The sequence below is a fragment of the Pezoporus occidentalis genome, unplaced genomic scaffold (genome assembly GCF_034315485.1).
Source record: "Pezoporus occidentalis ecotype Australia unplaced genomic scaffold, CSIRO_AGI_Poc_V1 ctg255, whole genome shotgun sequence".
Taxonomy (NCBI): Eukaryota; Metazoa; Chordata; class Aves; order Psittaciformes; family Psittacidae; genus Pezoporus; species Pezoporus occidentalis.
The window spans coordinates 654,713-673,523 of record NW_026914448.1 but is presented as its reverse complement, the minus strand read 5'-3'; the positions used below and the strand labels follow the sequence as shown (position 1 = coordinate 673,523).

The following is an 18,811-nucleotide window of genomic DNA, read 5'->3' as shown; positions in this document are numbered from 1 at the left end:
CCATCCTTAGGGGGTTGCATCCATCCCTGGGGGGGGGGTACAGGGGTTGTGTCCATCCTTAGGGGGTTCCATCCAGCCTTGGAAGGGGTACAGGGGTTGTGTCCATCCTTAGGGGTTCCATCCAGCCTTGGAAGGGGTACAGGGGTTGTGTCCATCCTTAGGGGGTTCCATCCAGCCCTGGAGGGGGTACAGGGGTTGTGTCCATCCTTAGGGGTTCCATCCAGCCTTGGAAGGGGTACAGGGGTTGTGTCCATCCTTAGGGGTTCCATCCAGCCCTGGGGGGGGTACAGGGGTTGTGTCCATCCTTAGGGGGTTACATCCATCCCTGGGGGGGGTACAGGGGTTGTGTCCATCCTTAGGGGGTTCCATCCAGCCCTGGGGGGGGTACAGGGGTTGTGTCCATCCTTAGGGGTTCCATCCAGCCTTGGAAGGGGTACAGGGGTTGTGTCCATCCTTAGGGGTTCCATCCAGCCCTGGGGGGGTACAGGGGTTGTGTCCATCCTTAGGGGTTCCATCCAGCCTTGGAAGGGGTACAGGGGTTGTGTCCATCCTTAGGGGTTCCATCCAGCCCTGGGGGGGTACAGGGGTTGTGTCCATCCTTAGGGGTTCCATCCAGCCCTGGGGGGGGTACAGGGGTTGTGTCCATCCTGGGGGGGGGTCACCTCCAGCTGCACCATTTTGGGGGGTGTCTGGGGGGGTCCCCACCTTCCCCCTCCTCGTTTCAGGAGCCGCCATCGGGCGCCTGCTGGGGGAGACGGTGGCTCTGCTCTTCCCTCAGGGCATCCATTCGGAGGGGGCCCTGCACCCCGTCGTTCCCGGCGGATACGCCTTGGCCGGTGACTCTCTTGGGATGGGGTTATGGGAGGTGGGGGGTGGACATCTATGGGGTGTCCCATGACCTCCCCCTGTGCCCTGGCGGTGCCCTGCAGGCGCAGCCGCCTTCTCGGGCTCGGTGACCCACTCCATCTCCACGGCTTTGCTGGTGTGTGAGGCCACCGGGCACCTCAGCCACGTCCTCCCGGTCACCGTGGCCGTGCTGGTGGCCAACGCCATCGCCCAGAAGCATCAACCGTCCTTCTACGACGGCACCATCATCGTCAAGAGGCTGCCCTACCTGCCCCGCATCCGCAGCCGGCACATGGCGTGAGCCCCCCCCCCTTTATAAACCTCTCTATTCTGGGGTGATTTGCTGGGAAATGATGGAAATTTGGGGCTTTTTCTGCCTCACCAGCTCCTACCAAGTGGTGGTGGAGGAGTTCATGGAGCGCCGGGTGCTGGCCTTGGCCAAGGGCAGTGGCTTTGAGGAGGTGCTGGCAGCCTTGGACACCTCTGCTGATGCTGAGTACCCGGTGCTGGAGAGTGCAGGTAGGATGTGGGGTACAGGGGGGGGTCACTGGGGCCGGGGGACGGACATCATTGGGCTTGTCCCCATGTCTCCATCCTCCAGGGTCACCCACACTGGTGGGCACCGTCAGCAGAGCCCAGCTCATCACCTTCCTCCAGAGCCACAGGCACCCGCAGGCACCCAAAGGGGAGAAGGTAAATGGGGGGGGGAGCACCCTCCTGCACCCAAAAGAGCTGATTTTCCACCCAAAATCAACACATCGCCTCCCCCAAGCTGCCAGCAGCGGGGACACTCGGTGAGAGCTGCGCCATCGAGCCCATCATGTTCCAGCTCTTGCCATGGACCTCCTTGCACCAGGTTTGGGAAGGGGGGGGTCACATCCTGATGGGGCTGGGAGCCCCCCCCCCCCCGTGTGTGCGTGTGTCCATGCCCCCCGGTTCTGTGTCGGGGGTGGCTCTGTCCCCACATGTCCCTGCTGTCCCCCCCCACCACCAGGCCCATCACCTCTTCGAGCTGCTGAAGCTGCAGCGCATCTTCGTCACCCGCTTTGGGGAGCTGGTGGGAGCCGTCAGCAGGGCCGAGGTGAGGGGGGGGACACGGGGGGGGTAAAGGGGGGGGGGGAACAACACGGACAAGCCCCATCCCACCTCCTCTGCCCCCCCCCCCAGCTGCGGAGAGCGATCGAGGAGCTCGCCAACCCCAAGGGATGAACGAGGGCACCCAGGGACGTCACCCATGCAAAGAGGGGGTGTCCTCGTCCTCCGCCCCCCCCAGGTGATTCCAGGGGACCCTGGGGCTGTGCTTTTTGCATTAAATGCATCATCCATTGAGTCTTCCTCCTCCTTCTCTTCCTCCATCCCTATGGGGCTCAGTTTGGGGGGAGCACCCCCTCCCCATACCCCACACAGCGCTTAAACCACCCCTAAATAACCCCCAATCTGCGCCCAGCCCCTGGCCATGTACCAAAGTGTCCCCATATACCCCCCCCCCTTATAATTATCAGCACATAATTAGTCTTAATCACTGCAATTAATAAGGGAGGGGGTGTTTTGTGACCCCATGTCCGAGGAGGGGAGTGCTCAGCTCCCCCATCCCAGCTCTTTGGTGCCCCCCCCAGCAGCAGGGGAGCAGTGGGGGGGGGCGGTTGGGGAGCACCGTTGGGCCAGTTGGGGTCAACCCATGGAATGTGCTCAATGGGGTGAGGGGACCCCAGCACCCATGAAGGGTGCTCAGTGGGGTGAGGGGAACCCAGCACCCATTGAGGGAGCTCAATGGGGTGAGGGGACCCCAGCACCCATGAAGGGTGCTCAGTGGGGTGAAGGGACCCCAGCACCCATGAAGGGTGCTCAGTGGGGTGAGGGGAACCCAGCACCCATTGAGGGTGCTCAATGGGGTGAGGGGACCCCAGCACCCATGGAGGGTGCTCAGTGAGGTGAGGGGAACCCAGCACCCATTGAAGGTGCTCAGTGAGGTGAGGGGAACCCAGCACCCATGAAGGGTGCTCAGTGGGGTGAGGGGAACCCAGCACCCATTGAGGGTGCTCAATGGGGTGAGGGGACCCCAGCACCCATGAAGGGTGCTCAGTGGGGCAATCAGACCATAGCAAAGGGAGTCCTCAGCCCCCAGAGCCCATGGGGAGGATGCTCAGTGGGACATGGGTCACCCATGGGTGATGCCCCCATCACCCCTCGCCTGCTCCCATGGGGGTTAGGATGGGAGCTGCCCTGCTCCACACCAGGGGAAGGGGCACCCAAAGGTGCTGCTTGTGCCGTGCCTCAGTTTCCCCCTCGCCCTTACCTGGCCCCACAGTGTGCATACAGAGAGGAGGTGCTGCTGGGTGCTGCATGCACCCACATCTGCTGCCTCCCCCTTCCACTGAGGGTGCTGGCAGGGCTGAGACCAGCACACTCCTGACACACACGGGGCACCCACAGCCCCAAACACCCAAAATCGGGTGAAACCCACCCAAAACAGCAGCTTGTGCAGGCAGGGGCCGGTCCCCCCCAAGCCACATCCCCCCCTCCCCTGTTCTCTATGGGTTTGGGCAAGCAAAAAACCCCTTTTCCGGCCCTTTCCCACCCTATGATTTGCAGGCACCGGGCAGCCGGCCCCGGCCCCGTGGCTTGGGCCAAATTCCCTGTGGATTGTGCTGACGGAAACAGCCTTTGGATGGGAAACGCTGCTCGAGCTGTGCAGGATCCCTCAAAACCCGCTTAAAAACCCAATAATCCTGAAAACTCTTTTAAGAACCAAAAAAAGACCCCTTAAAATTCCCAATAACCCCTTAAAACTCCCTTAAAAGCCCCAACAACCCCTTAAAAGGCCTTTAAACCCCAAATAACCCCATAACCCTTAAAGTCACCAATAACCCCTTTGAAAAACCCTTAACCCCCCCCAGTCTCTGAAACCACTCTTAAAAGTCCTGATCACCCCTTAAAAACCCAATAACAACTTAAAAAGCCCTGATACCCCCCTTAGAAACCCCATAAACCCCCTTAGAAACCCCATAAACCCCCTCTTAAACCTCCTTATATCCCCCCCTTAAGAAATCCTTAACCCCCCCACCCCCTCTTAAAAACCACTTCTAAACCCCTTAATAGCCCTTAAATCCAGCCCTGCCCCCCTTTTGCCCCCCAAAACTCCATCAATGGCCCCAAGCCAGCGATTCTAGAAAACAAACAAAAAAAAAAAGCACATTTTTATTTGAATCAAAACCCCATGAAAATCCCTCAAAATCCCCCAAAATCCAATAAAAAAAAAGGAAAACAAACAAAAAACCCAAATAAAAATCAAGGGATCCAGGTTTCCTTTCCCCCTTTCCCCTCTTTTTGCCCCGACCTTCGCTTCCTCGCAATAAATATACAAAAATAGAATAAATTAGGATGAAAAAGGAAAGGAAAAGGCAGGAGGGGTTAACCCCTGGGTTTGGGGGGGGGAGGAATAAATAGGGAGCACAGAGCCCAAAGGAGCCGGTCTGGGGGCTGAGGCCTTGGTTTCATTCTTGAAATGTGGAAAACTAAAGAGGACCCTCCCCAAAACCGCCCCCCCCTGCCCCAAATGAGCCTGGAATCTTCATGTTCCCATCATTGCAGCCTGGTGCTGGGAGGGGGGGGGCACCCGTTCCATCCCCAACACTGGGGATTGCTCGTAATAATGGTATCAAACCACCTTAATAATAATAGACATAATAAATAAGCCCCTCGGGGAGGAGGGGGTGGGGGGGGTCTTCATTTGGTTGGTTTCAAGTAGTGGGGTTTGGGGGGGGGGGGGTCAGAGGGGTGCCCCCCCGGCGCTGGCCTGCTCCTGCAGCCCCAGCAGGCTGTAGGCGATGCGCTTCTGGTGCCCCGGCAGCCGCACGCCGACCTTCTTGATGTCACTGGTGGGGGGAATAGGGAGGAAATGCACAAACATTGGGATTTGGGGTGGAAAATGGTGGGGATGACACCCCCCCCCCCACACACACACACCCCATGGCTGCAGTGTTCCCAAGGGATGTGGCTCATCCCGAGGTCTATGGGTGGGAAGGGGTGAGCCCAACGCTATGGAAGGGGTTTTGTTTTGCAGCACGTCCTCATGTCCCGTGGGACAGTGCAGGGATAATATGGGGACAGTGTGCGGATAGCTGGAGGCAGCACGGGGACGGGGGGGGAACAGAGAGGGGAGAAGGTGGGGACAATACAGGGACAACATAGGGATGGCATGGGGATAGTGTGGGGATACGGCATGGGAATGTACAAGGACAGTGTGGGGACAGAATGTGAATAGCAAGGGGATAGTGTGGGGATAGCACAGGGACACCATAGGGACAGAATGGGGACAGTAGAGGGACACCATAGGGACAGAATGGGGACAGTACAGGGACACCATAGGGACAGAATGGGGACAGTACAGGGACACCATAGGGTCAGAATGGGGATAGTACAGGGACACCATAGGGACAGAATGGGGACAGTACAGGGACACCATAGGGACAGAATGGGGACAGTACAGGGACACCATAGGGTCAGAATGGGGACAGTACAGGGACACCATAGGGACAGAATGGGGACAGTACAGGGACACCATAGGGACAGAATGGGGACAGTAGAGGGACACCATAGGGACAGAATGGGGACAGTACAGGGACACCATAGGGACAGAATGGGGACAGTACAGGGACACCATAGGGACAGAATGGGGACAGTACAGGGACACCATAGGGACAGAATGGGGACAGTAGAGGGACACCATAGGGTCAGAATGGGGACAGTACAGGGACACAGCATAGGGCATCATGGGGACAGTATGGGAATATCAAGGGGACAGTGTAGGGACAGTATGGAGGACACTGTGAGGATATGAAGGGGCAGTGTGGGAATAATAAGGGGACAAGATGGGGACAGTACAGGTACACCATAGGAATATCAAGGGGACAGCACAGGAATGGTATGGGGACAGAACGGGAATACCAAGGGGAGACCATGGATACAAGTATGGGAACAACACGGGGCTGGTGCAGGGCTATGGACTCACTCGCTGGTCATCTGCAGGACCTTCTCAATGGTGCTGTAGCCCGAGGCCATGAAGTGCTCCGTGTACTGGGGCATCCGGATGGATTCCAGCCACTCGGGGACGGAGCGGAAGGGAATGCCCTCGGAGCCGCTGGTGCTGGGCAGGCGGATGGAGACCCTGCAGGGGACGGGCATGGGACAAAGGGGGGAGGCAAACGATGCGGGAATGGGAGGAGGAACAAATGGAAGGATAAAAGAAGAGGGTGCAAAAATAACGTGGAAATGAAACCGTGCCCAAAAAATGGTGCTGGAAAAGCAAAGATGCAAAAAAAAAAATACCGTGAAAGTGGAAAGGTGCAGGAAAAGGGGGTGGGAATGGGAGGATGCAAAAAGCGATGCAGAAAGAGAGGAATCCAAACAAACAAAAAGCACCAGTGCTGATGTCCAGATGTGGGGATGTGCAAAGCAACGCCCCAGGGCAGAGGTGCAAAGAGTGAAGGCAAAAGCAGAAGCAGAACGCAAAGGAGGTGGTGAGGAAGCGCCCAGATGTGAAGGTGCAAAGGGGAAATGCAAGAGGAGAGGCGCAAATGCAGGGAACTGTGAAAATGGCAAAGGGGAAGCACCAAAAAGCACAAATGAAGAGAGGAAAATCGGGCAAAATGCGAAACCTGTCACAAATGCAAAGGGGGAGTGGAGAATGTGAGGGGATAAAACGGCAAAGTCAGTTCACAAGAGCACAGATGCAAAGAAGAGCACAAGGAAGCTAAGGTGCAGAAAGCAAGGGGAGGGTGCAGAGGGTGCAAGAATGCATGGATGTGAGGAGCAAAGTGGGGATGTGGAACTGCAGAACCAGGATGCAACGATGCAAAAAGGAGCATGGGAATGCCAGGGTGTGGAAGAGCAATGCAGGAATACGACAGGGGAAAAACCAATGAGGAAAGGGGGAGCTGCAGTGAAGAAGTGTGAGGCTGCAATGGGGCAAAAAGCAGTGCAAGAGTGCAGGGATACAAGCAGCAATGCAAAAATGCAGGTGTAAAACTCAAGATGAAACTGCAGGGATGCACAAAGCAATGCAAGAATGCAGGGGTGCAAGAAGCAATGCAAGGATGCAGGGAGGCAAGAATGTAGAGATGCAGGGACTCAAAGGTGCAAGAATGCAGAGATGCAGAAAAAACAACACAAGAATGCAGAGATGCTGGAATGCAGATGCAAAGCCCAAGGCAACAGATGCACAAAGCAATGCAACAGATGCAGGGGTGCCAGAATATAGAGCTACAAGAAGCAATGCAAGGATACAAGGATGCATCCTTGAATGCATCTGCAACCCAAGAACGAAGAGATGTGAGAATACAGAGATGCAAGCAGCAAGGCGAGGCCGCAGGGGTGGAAGCATGCAGAGATGCAGAACCCAACCCAAGGATGCTCAAAGCAATGCCAGGATGCAGCCCCCCCAAACCCACTGCCGGAGGTGCAGCAGCACGTGCAGGGGCACAACCTGCCCATCATTGCTCACCGGGGGTCAAAGTCTGCCAGCGCCTTGAGGGACTCGGGGGCACGGATGAGCTTGTCCAGGATGCTGACGACGTCGGCAAACTTGGGGCGCCGGGAGCGCTCCTGCTGCCAGCACTGCATCATCAGCTGGTAGATGGCCGAGGGGCAGTCCAGCGGCGCAGGCAGGCGGAAGCCCTCGTTGATGGCCTTCATCACCTGTGAGGAACCATAGGATCCCAGCCTGGTTTTGGTTGAAGGGACCTTAAAGCTCATCCAGCTCCAAGGCAGGGACCCCTTCCACTAGAGCAGCTTGCTCCAAGCCCCATCCAACCTGGCCTTGGACACGGCCAGGGATGGGGCAGCCACAGATTCTTTGGGCAATCAGTGCCTCACCACTCCCAAAAGGAGGAGGTTGAGTGGTCCTACCCCCCCACCCCCCCATTTGTCCATTTACCAGAATGCCCCCCAAAAACTGAGGTTGGAGGGGCTCACCTCGTGGTTTGAGAGCTCCCAGTAGGGTCTCTCTCCATAGGACATCACCTCCCACATGACGATGCCGTAGCTCCAGACGTCGCTGGCGGAGGTGAACTTGCGGTAGGAGATGGCTTCAGGAGCTGTCCAACGGATGGGGATCTTCCCACCCTGCAGTAACAACGCTGGGGTCAACCCTTCATCTTCCCCCCTGAACCCCACCCTCACCATGGCCCTGTGGTGGCACCCACGCTGGTGGTGTAGGTGGCTTCAGGATCATCTTCCAGCACTCTGGAAAGGCCAAAATCCGACACTTTGCACACCAGGTTGCTGTTCACCAGGATATTCCGAGCGGCCAGATCCCGGTGGACGTAATTCATGTTGGCCAAGTACTTCATGCCGGCGGCGATGCCCCTCAGCATCCCCACCAGCTGGATGACACCAAATTCCCCTTCTTTTTCCTGGGAAAAGGGGGAGAATCCGGCCTCGAATCCATCTCTCAGCACATCTCCCATGGGGGATGTCTGGGGATTCCAGCCTTGCCTGCGCTGGTGGGACACACGTTGCCACCCCACTTCACCTACCCGCAGGAACTTGTCCAACGCGCCGTTCTCCATGTACTCTGTGATGATCATGAAGGGTTTGTCTGGAGGAAGAAAAGACCCAAAATGGGTAAAAAAAACCCTAAAAATCTCACCAACCCCTCCCCAACCCAACCCCAAAATAACAACAACCCCCCCAAAACCCCAATTCCCACCAAAAGAAACACTACCAAACCCCAGAAAAAAAAACAAACTCACCCCAAACCCCCTCAAACTCCCAACCCTCCCCTCCCAACCCCATCATACATCGTTGCTCAAAACACCCCATTCCCATAGAGCCATTTTTGGGGTGTTTTGCAGGGAAACTGGGGGGTTTTGGGACTCACACTTGGAGACGACCCCTTCCAGGCGGATGATGTTGTGGTGGCAGAACTGGCCCATGATGGTGGCTTCGCTCAAGAAGTCCACACGCTGCTTCTCCGTGTAGCCCACCTTCAAGGTCTTGATGGCCACTGGCACCTCCTTCTTGCCACGCTTCAGGGTCCCCTTGTAGACCTCCCCAAATTCACCTGCTCGGAGGATGGGGGATGTTCATCCCTTTACCATGGACCGACTTCGGGGTGTCTTTGGGGTGACAAAACCACCTGAGGACCTACCAGCACCAATGACCTTCTGGCGGGTGATGAAGGATGGAGGGATCTCGGTGGTGAACTTGAGCATGGCTTGGTTGGGGTCCTCATAGGTGTGGGGGTCAACATAGGTCTTGAGGGGCTTCAGCTGCTCTGTGGGGTGCCATAGGGGGTGTCAGCATCCACATCACCCCCCATCCATCCCCACTGAGCCCACCATCCCATTGCTCACCTGACTTGGAGAAGTAGACGTCCTCAGCAGAGTGGCGCGGCCGTGACCTCCTCCTCCTATGGAAAAGTGGCATTTTGCCCATTTAAACACCATTTTTGGTGGTGGAAAATGGTAGTTTTGTTTTTTTTTTTGGGGTGGGGGTATTTTATCTCCTTACCGCCGGAGGACGTAGAGGAGAGCACCCAAGAGCAGGAGGACGAAGACAACACCAACGATGGAGCCACTGATGACAGTGGCGGATGCCATGGCCTCAGCACCTGTTGGTGTGAATCAAGGGGGAGATTTGGGGTGAACCAAGCACCCCCTGGACCCCCACCCCAAAATCCTGCCCCCCAAGGTCCTCACCCTCGGGCAGGGTCTCGAACTCGTGCTGGGGGCTGTAGGCCCCGTGGCCATCGGAGGTGAGCGCCTGGACCCGCACCACGTAGGTGGTGGCAGGGGACAGCTTGGGGAGGGTGACGGAGGTGCCCTCACAGCGCAGCACAGAGTAACTGTTCTCATCCACCTGGGGACACGGGGGGGAGACAGGGATGGAGGTGACGTGGATGGAGATGACATGGATGGATGGGAGGGTAATGTGGATAGGGTCATGGATGGAGGCAACACGGATAGAGGTGACATGGATAGAGGCGACATGGAGATGACATGGATGGACAGGAGGGTGATGTGAATAGGGTCATGGATAGAGATGACATGGATGGAGGTGACATGGATGGATGGGAAGGTGATGTGAATAGGGTCATGGATGGAGGCGACATGGACAGAGATGACACGGATAGACAGGAGGGTGATGTAGATAGGGTTGTGGATGCAGATGACATGGATGGAGGCAACATGGATGGAGGCAACATGGATGCATGGGAGGGTGATGTGGATAAGGTCATGGATGGAGGTGACATGGATGGATCGGACTGTGTGGATAGGGTCAAGGATGCAGGGGACATGGATGGGAATAGGGTCACGGATGGAGGTGACATGGACGGATGGGAGTGACGCAGCTCAGGGGTGATGGACGACCTTCTTGCTGTAGGTGACCTCGTACTTCCAGACCCGACTCTGCTGCCGCGGTGGCACCGTCCAGGAGAGGACCAAGCTGGTGGATGTCCGTCCATCCAGGCTCACCGACGTCACCCGGGGTGGCTCTGCCAGGGGGACACGGAGGTGTCACCGTCAGGGTTAAAGACACCATGAAGGTGCCCCATGGGTATAACAGAGTTACCCAGGGGGGTACAAGGACATCGCAGAGGTGACGTAAGGAAGGTTGGGAGACCCTGGTGGCCCCTTACCCGTCTGGTTGACGCTGATGGTGGCGGTGGCCACGCTGCGGTGTTGGCTGTATGGGGACACCCCATTGCGGGCTTCAACTGTGAAGGTGTAGTTAACGTAGGGCTCCAGGTCGGTGACGGTGACCCCGGTCCCTGCCAGCCCCCGGGGGGGCTGTGAATACCGGACCCCCCCGTCGCAGGGCCGGCACTCGCCGCTCTCGGGCCAGCACTGCTCGCAGGTGATGCTGTAGGTGACATCCCCACGGCCACCCGGGTCCGCGGGGGGGGACCAGCGCAGCCGCACCGAAGCCCCCATCCCGATGGCCGTGACGCCTTGGGGTGGTGAGGGGGGACCTGAAATAGGGGGACACAGAGAAGGGAGGGGGTCAGGGGAGGGATGGTGGCACCAGGCTTTGGTTTCCCTGTCCCCAAAGGTCACTCACGGGTGCAGGGGTCCTCGGGGGGGTCGCTGGGGGTGCGGAAGAAGCCATCCTGGCAGGGGCAGGTAGCGGCGGCCTCAGGGGATGGCAGCGTGTGGGGGGGACAGGGCTGGCAGCCCCCCACGGACACCGTGGCCTTGAAGGAGCCGGGGGGGCAGGCTGTGGGGGGAACAGACACAGGGGCAGCGGTGAGAGCCCAGCGCTCCCCACACATCCTCATCCAGCGGGGTTTGGGGTGCAGGATGCTTGGAGCAAGCTGCTCCAGTGGAAGGTGTCCGTGCCCAGGGCAGGGGTTGGAGCTGGATGAGCTCTAAGGTCCCTTTAATCCAAGCCACTCTTGGATTCGGTGGGTTTTGGACCTTCTTTATTAGTGGGGACCCCCCCTCGGGTCACCGCTCTCCTGGCTGAGCCCTCCCGCACTCACTGCGCTTGTGATGCTCAGAACTGAGCATCCAGGATGGGGGAATCCAGGGGAATTCGGGGGGGGCCACACCCAATTTCTCTGCTCACCCCTTGGCATGCACTGAGCTGATGGGTCCTCACCTCCTAAACACCTCCTCACCCTCCAACTCATCCCATCACGCCACAGCTGTATCGCACCCCATCTCATCCCACTCCACCATGTCTCACCCGTACCCCATCCCATCCCACCTGTATCTCATCCCATTTCCCCCCATTCCATCTGTATCTCACCCCATCTCATCCCACCTGTATCCCATCCCATCTGTATCTCGTCCCAGGTCATCCCAATCCCATCAAGTCCCACCTGTATCCCATTCCATCCATATTCTGTCCCATCCCATTTCATCCCTTCCCATCTACCTCACCCCATCTTGTCCCACCTGTATCCCATCCCATCTGTGATTCTGTGATCCCGTCTATATCTCATCAATATCCTATCCCATCTACTTCATCCCATTTCATATCATCCCATATGTGTCCCCACCCCACCTGTATCCTGTCCCATCTGCATCCCGTCCATATCTTATCCCATGTACTTCATCCCATTTCATCCCATCCCATCTGTATCTCATCACATTTCATCCCATCCCTTCTGTATCTCATTCCATCTTGTCCCACCTGTATCCCATCCATATCCTATATCCCATCTACTTCATCCCATCTTTAACTCAGCCCACCTTGTTCCACCTGTATCCTGTCCCACCTATATCTCATCCATATCCTACCCCATCTACTCCATCCCATTTCGTAACATCCCATCTGTATCTCATCCCATTTCATCCCATCCCATCTGTGTCCCACCTCATCTTGTCCCACTTGTACCCCATCCATATCCTATCCCATCTGCATCTCATCCCATTTCATCCCATCCCATCTGTGTCCCACCTCATCTTGTCCCACTTGTACCCCATCCATATCCTATCCCATCTGCATCTCATCCCATTTCATCCCATCCCATCTGTACCTCACCCCATCTTGTCCCACCTGCATCTCATCCACATCCTATCCCATCTACTTCATCCCATTTCATACCACCCCATCTTGTCCCACCTGTACCCCATCCATATCCTATCCCATCTGCATCTCACCCCATCCCATCCCATCTGTACCTCACCCCATCTTGTCTCACCTGTACCCCATCCATATCCTATCCCATCTGCATCTCATCCCATTTCATCCCATCCCATCTGTACCTCACCCCATCTTGTCCCACCTTTATCTCATCCACATCCTATCCCATCTACTTCATCCCATTTCATACCACCCCATCTTGTCCCACCTGTACCCCATCCATATCCTATCCCATCTGCATCTCACCCCATCCCATCCCATCTGTACCTCACCCCATCTTGTCTCACCTGTACCCCATCCATATCCTATCCCATCTGCATCTCATCCCATTTCATCCCATCCAATCTGTACCTCACCCCATCTTGTCCCACCTTTATCTCATCCACATCCTATCCCATCTACTTCATCCCATTTCATCCCACCCCATCTTGTCCCACCTGTACCCCATCCATATCCTATCCCATCTGCATCTCATCCCATCCCATCTGTACCTCACCCCATCTTGTCCCACCTGCATCTCATCCACATCCTATCCCATCTACTTCATCCCATTTCATACCACCCCATCTTGTCCCACCTGTACCCCATCCATATCCTATCCCATCTGCATCTCATCCCATTTCATCCCATCCCATCTGTACCTCACCCCATCTTGTCCCACCTGTACCCCATCCACATCCTATCCCATCTACTTCATCCCATTTCATACCACCCCATCTTATCCCACCTGTACCCCATCCATATCCTATCCCATCTGCATCTCATCCCATTTCATCCCATCCCATCTGTACCTCACCCCATCTTGTCCCACCTGTACCCCATCCATATCCTATCCCATCTGCATCTCATCCCATTTCATCCCATCCAATCTGTACCTCACCCCATCTTGTCCCACCTTTATCTCATCCACATCCTATCCCATCTACTTCATCCCATTTCATCCCACCCCATCTTGTCTCACCTGTACCCCATCCATATCCTATCCCATCTGCATCCCATCCCATCCCATCCGTACCCCACCCCACCCTGCCCCATCCCCACTACCCCCATGTCCTACCTTGGCAGGCATCCCCCACTCTCTGGTACCCGGCCCGGCACAGGCACTCCCCGATGGGCACCAGCCACTCTCCATCGGCGTTGCAGTGCAGCGCGGGCGCCTGCTCCGCCACCGCCTCCTCCACGCAGGTGCCCCTCACCTCGGCCAGGGTCTGCGAGTCCCCCCCGGCCACGGTGTGCGGGAACCGCGCCATGCCCCTCACCACCGCCGGGCACCGCTTGTAGTAGATGCGCACCGAGAGCAGCGCCACGCAGGCGCCCAGGTCCTGGAAGGCCAGGTAGAACCCTTTGCGCGTGAGCGGCCCCACCGAGCGCACCTCCACGTTGAGCTTCACGTTCCGCGTGACGAAGTCCTCCTGCACCGTGATCTCATCCGGGGCGATGGTGTCGATCTTCCTGAACTGCCTCTTCTGGAAGTTGGTGCCGTAATCCACGTCCGACTCGGCGTAGTAGAGGTTGAAGGTCTCCTTGCAGGTGCCGCCGCCGCCGCTGGGGAAGCTGTTGCAGTCGCGGACGGTGAACTGGAGCTCGATGAAGATGCGCTGGGCCGCGCCGCGGTAGATCCAGTTGGTGCGGAGCCAGTTGTCCTGCTCGCCCTCCAGCACGTTGCACACCAGGTAGAGGTAGATGGAGGAGTCGTTGAGCATGTTCTGCAGCAGGTCCCACTGGGGCAGAGAGAGACCGAGGCTATGGGGTGGAAACCGAGGCAGGGGGAGGGTGGCCCTGGTCCCTATGGATGCACTTGTTCTCACCCCCATGGAGGTCTCCATCCCAATGAACATCCCCAATGCCATGGGTGTCCCCATCCCCATGGATGCTCCCACACTCATCCCCATGGAGGTCTCCATCCCAATGAACATCCCCAATGCCATGGGTGTCCCCATCCCCATGGATGCTCCCACACATCCCCATGGAGGTCTCCATCCCAATGGACATTCCCAATGCCATGGGTGTCCCCATCCCCATGGATGCTCCCACACTCATCCCCATGGAGGTCTCCATCCCAATGAACATCCCCAATGCCATGGGTGTCCCCATCCCCATGGATGCTCCCACACTCATCCCCATGGAGGTCTCCATCCGCGTGAACATCCCCAATACCATGGGTGTCCCCATCCCCATGGATGCTCTCACACTCATCCCCACAGAGGTCCTCATCCCCATGGATATCCCCAGTTCCCAGGGATGCCCCCATCCACATGAAGGTCCCCATGAACCTCATGGATTTCCCCATGGATGTCCCCAACTCAATCCCTATGGATGTCCCCCATCCATATGAGCTCACCATCCCCCAATCCCTAGAGATGTCCTCATTCCCAGAGATGCTCCTGCACGGAGGTTTCCATCCCCATGAAAGTTCCCATGCCCATAGGTGCCCCTCTCCCCATGGAGGCCCCATCCCTGTCCCCAGTGCTCACCCCTTTGCCATAGGGCTGGGTGAGCCAGCCCAGCTCCCCCTGCGCCTTCGCGAAGTCCAGCAGCACCACTGCGGAGAGAGGACCAGGATGTAGGGAAGGAGAGGGAGGAGGAAAGGATGAGGGACCTCAGTGAGCACCCATGGGTGGCCCCAGGGCCTGCAAGTGCCACCAATACATCCCTTGGACCCACGGACATCCCCCAGGACCTATGTGAACATCCTTGGGACACACAGATGTCTCCAGGAGCCATGGATGTCCTCGGGATCCATGTGCATATCCCTGCGATACACAACATCCCTGCAGGACCCACTCATGCCCCTCCAGGACCTGTTTGTGTATCCCTGGGTCCCGTGGATGCCTTTGGGACCCACAGAAGCCCCCAGGACTTTCATGTATATCCCTGGGGTCCACGGATGCTACTGGGACCCACGGACATCCCCCGGTACCCATGAACATCCCCCAGGACTCACATGTAAGCCCCTAGGACCCACGGATGCCCCCATGACCCATGGATGCCCCCAACACCCGGGACCCCCAAGGCACCCCCCGGGGTCCCCATTCCAACACCTTCCCCTTGGATCCCCACACAGGGACCCCCATAGGAGGGGCAGGACCCCCCGAGGGCTCGGTCCGGGACCTGTTGCAGCACGTCCAGGGCGGTGGCGCCGGGAGGAAGAGGAGGAGGAGGCGGCGCAGGGAGGGAAGCGCTGGCGGCCCCCCCCCCCCCCCCCGGTGAATCACCCCCCAGGAATGTGCCCGGACGCTGGGTTCACATCCCGGTGGGATGGGGGGAGCGCTGGGAACGGATGCTCCCCCCCCAACCTCCTCTGTTGAGGACGGGCGAGCCCATGGCGTGCCCCAAGAGGGTGAAATCTATGGGGGGGAGAACCCCAAGAACCGGGTTTGGGGGGGCACGAATGGGTCTGTTTGTGCCACCCCCCCCCCCGTGCCCGGGTCAGGAAGGATGCGGGGCGGATATCCCGGCTTTCCTGTGGCTGGAATTCCCCCCACCCCGTGCCTCCGGAGAGCGGAAAGGGAGGCTGGGGGGGAGCTGGGCCGGGGGGTTCCTATGGGGTGTCCCCGGGTGCAGCACCCACCGCTGCCACCTCCATCACCATTGGCACCCCCTTTGCCATCATCAGCATCGCCACGGCCACCCCCATGTGCAGACCCTGCAGTGGTCTCATCTTCCTCGTCCACCCTCATCTTCCTTCTCTGCAGCGGCATCTGCAGCCCCATCACCATCCGTGCCACATTCCCTGCTGCTGCCATCACCATCATCTTCATCACCATCATCACCTCACTCCATGCCTGCATCCCCAGTCCAGTCCCCACTGCATCCTTCTGCCCATCCCCAAGTCCATTTTCAACCCCATCCCTGCCCTGTCCCCATCCCCATCCCAATCCCAACCTTACTCTGAATCCCAACCCCAAAATGAATTCCAATCCCAATCCTCATCCCAGTCTTAACCCGAATCCCGATGCCAAGCCCAAACCCAAGCCCCCTGCCCCTAAACCTCAGCCTGAGCTGGGCAGGATCCAGCCAGGGCACCCCCCAACCTCCCCATCCCACTGGATCCCACCTTTTCCAAGCGATGGGAATCACACCCTCCTTCCCCCACTCCCGCTACTCTCCCAGCGCTTCCCCCTTATTTGCACTTTTTGCACCCCAAAACTCCCAATATCCCCTAAATTCCTTTACGGCAATCGGCATGTTGGGAATGCTGCGGTGGGAATCCCTCCTTTCCACCTTCCTCCTGCACCTCAAACCCCTCATTTTGGGGTTTTTTACCCCATTCTTCGTTTCTAGGGGGGGATTTTCCATCCCGAGCCACCCCCAGCCTCCCATCTCTTCGCATTTGCACCTCAAAACCGCACGGCTCCAACCCCTCGGACAGAGCCTTTGGGAACTTCAACGTGGAAAAGCTTCAGCCGATGTTTTAAAGTGACTTTTCCCACTTTTTTTTTTAACCCAAAATCCCCCAAACTGAGCCCAAACCCGGGCCGGGGGGAGGGGGGTCCCAGGAGGAGGCCGGAATCTCGCTTGGGTTTCCCAGCGATTTCGGGGTTTTCCTGACATTGTTCCCTGCTCTCCGGCCGGATCCTGCCCAGCCCCGCGCCGGGCAGGCCCCGCGCTCCATTTTGGGGTCAGACTCCCCCTTTTGGGGGCTCGTTTATTTCAGACCCCCCCCCCAACCCCGACCCCTCCATAGGGACTACTTGTGGGGCGGAGGCGGCGGGATCGGGCCCCAGCGCGCTCGAGGCGGCCGCTCCGCATGGGAAAAGTTGCCCAAAAATCCCGGTTTTTTCCCCATTTTAGCTTTCCCCTCCGCATTTTACCTTCTCCCCCCCTCTTTTAACCTCACCCCCATCCCCTTCCAGCTTCCCCCCTCCTCTGAGCTTTTCCCACCTCTCTTTTCAGACTTTTTCTCCCATTTCAAAGCTTTTTCCTCCTTTTTCAACTTTTTCCTTCACTTTTAAACTTTTTCCTCCCTTTTCAACCTTCCCCCCACTTTTGAACCCTTTTCCCCCTCTTTCAAACATTTCCCCTCTCTTTTAAACGTCTTTTTCTCCCCATTTTAAACTCCCCCCCCCCCCCCAAACTTCAATACCCCCTCAACGGCGCTTCCCCACCGCACTCATGGGTGCCCCGTTTATAGGGGTGTCTCCCACCATCACCCTTTACTTCAGGGGCTCCCCCAAACCTCTCAGCCCCACCCCACCCCTATGGGTTCCCCCCCATAAGTGGCTTTAGGGGTGCCCCCCCCAAAAGTGGGAACTCACCTTCCTCTGCTGCCAGGGGGGTGAGGGCGGTGAGGAAGAGGATGGTGAAGGCCGGGGGGGTGCCCGCCATAGTGCGGGGGGGGTGTTTTGGGGTGCGCCCCACAACCGGCGGCACCAGCGCTATGGGGCTGAGCACCCCGCTCCTGTTCATTCATGCCCCGAGTGATGTCACCCGGACACGCCCGCTCTTAAAGGGGCAGGAGCTGCTCCCAGTACGCACCAGTGTGGGACTGGGGATGGGGCTGGGGAACGGGCGGGTTATGGGGGGAGCCCCACGGGGGGTTATGGAGGAGTGAATGGGGTTTGGGGGGGTGTGGGTCCGGATTGAGCCCACACCACAGTGACCCCCCCCATCCCGCTCCGGCCTCGAAGGGGTTAACGAGCCCCCCGCCCCTTTCATTCATGAAGCGGCGTGGGAAGGGAAGAGGGGCGCAGCCAATGGCGACAGGGGGCGTGGCCAAGCGGCTACTACCGGCCACGCCCTCCGCCCACCACTCAGACACATGGGGGGGGGATCAGCAGCGGGGTCGGGATCGGGCCCCAGCGCCCCAAATCGCCCCCATATCCCTATAAGCCCAAAGCACCCCAAATCCTGCAGCACCCCCAACCCCAGCATCCCACTGCACCCCAAATCCCATTGCCCCATCCACAGCACCCCAAACCCCCCCAGCACCCCAATGATCCCCATTACACCCCAAATCCCATTGCCCCATCCATAGCACCCCAAACCCCCCCAGCACCCCAATGATCCCCATTACACCCCAAATCCCATTGCCCCATCCATAGCACCCCAAACCCCCCCAGCACCCCAATGATCCCCATTACACCCCAAATCCCATTGCCCCATCCATAGCACCCCAAACCCCCCCAGCACCTCAATGATCCCCATTACACCCCAAATCCCATTGCCCTATCCATAGCACCCCAAACTCCCCAGCACCTCAATGATCCCCATTACACCCCAAATCCCATTGCCCTATCCATAGCACCCCAAACTCCCCAGCACCCCATACACCCCAGCACCCCAATGATCCCCACTGCATCCCAAACCCCCATCATGCCCATCACCCCACAGCACCCCAAATCCTGCATCACCCACAGCACCCCAAATCCCC

General features: G+C 58.0%; 2 protein-coding genes and 1 long non-coding RNA gene across 4 annotated transcripts; 1 reads left to right on the top strand and 2 right to left on the bottom strand.

Annotated features, from left to right (window-relative positions):
• Positions 1-603: 603 nt before the first annotated feature.
• Positions 604-2,125, top strand: LOC134166185 (chloride channel protein ClC-Kb-like; the record flags this gene model as incomplete). Its single annotated transcript, XM_062623585.1, has 7 exons — positions 604-836; positions 930-1,143; positions 1,232-1,365; positions 1,448-1,539; positions 1,619-1,702; positions 1,841-1,927; positions 2,014-2,125. Coding segments are annotated over 7 exons (886 nt in total), but the record flags the coding sequence as incomplete, so codon positions are not given.
• A 2,331-nt stretch (positions 2,126-4,456) lies between these two features.
• EPHA2 (EPH receptor A2) lies at positions 4,457-17,913 on the bottom strand. Of its 2 annotated transcripts, none has more exons than XM_062623630.1 (17): positions 17,697-17,912; positions 14,913-14,980; positions 13,496-14,159; positions 10,909-11,064; positions 10,487-10,819; positions 10,218-10,342; positions 9,546-9,705; positions 9,358-9,457; positions 9,201-9,256; positions 8,996-9,121; positions 8,726-8,908; positions 8,382-8,443; positions 8,049-8,258; positions 7,819-7,968; positions 7,349-7,542; positions 5,858-6,013; positions 4,457-4,721 (listed from the first exon to the last, which is right to left on the bottom strand). In XM_062623630.1, the coding sequence occupies exons 1-17, from the start codon at positions 17,845-17,847 to the stop codon at positions 4,616-4,618; spliced, it is 3,000 nt and encodes a 999-aa protein (XP_062479614.1). In that variant the 5' UTR covers positions 17,848-17,912; the 3' UTR covers positions 4,457-4,615. The 2 variants fall into 2 exon arrangements, with proteins under 2 accessions (XP_062479614.1, XP_062479615.1); XM_062623631.1 differs by lacking the exon at positions 4,457-4,721 and adding an exon at positions 5,535-5,672 and having other exon boundaries at positions 5,829-6,013; positions 17,697-17,913.
• LOC134166208 (uncharacterized) lies at positions 11,725-12,230 on the bottom strand. The gene is made up of 3 exons (XR_009965797.1): positions 12,055-12,230; positions 11,857-11,985; positions 11,725-11,747 (listed from the first exon to the last, which is right to left on the bottom strand). It is a non-coding gene; the product is annotated as an uncharacterized LOC134166208 (long non-coding RNA).
• Positions 17,914-18,811: the final 898 nt, after the last annotated feature.

Excerpts from the sequence above, each read along its gene's own strand:
- EPHA2 (XM_062623630.1), bottom strand. The coding sequence starts at position 17,847 with ATGAACAGGAGCGGGGTGCTCAGCCCCATAGCGCTGGTGCCGCCGGTT. Across the intron at positions 10,343-10,486 it reads CATCAGCGTCAACCAGACGG|AGCCACCCCGGGTGACGTCG; the intron begins GTAAGGGGCCAC and ends TCCCCCTGGCAG. Across the intron at positions 8,909-8,995 it reads CCAGAAGGTCATTGGTGCTG|GTGAATTTGGGGAGGTCTAC; the intron begins GTAGGTCCTCAG and ends TCCTCCGAGCAG.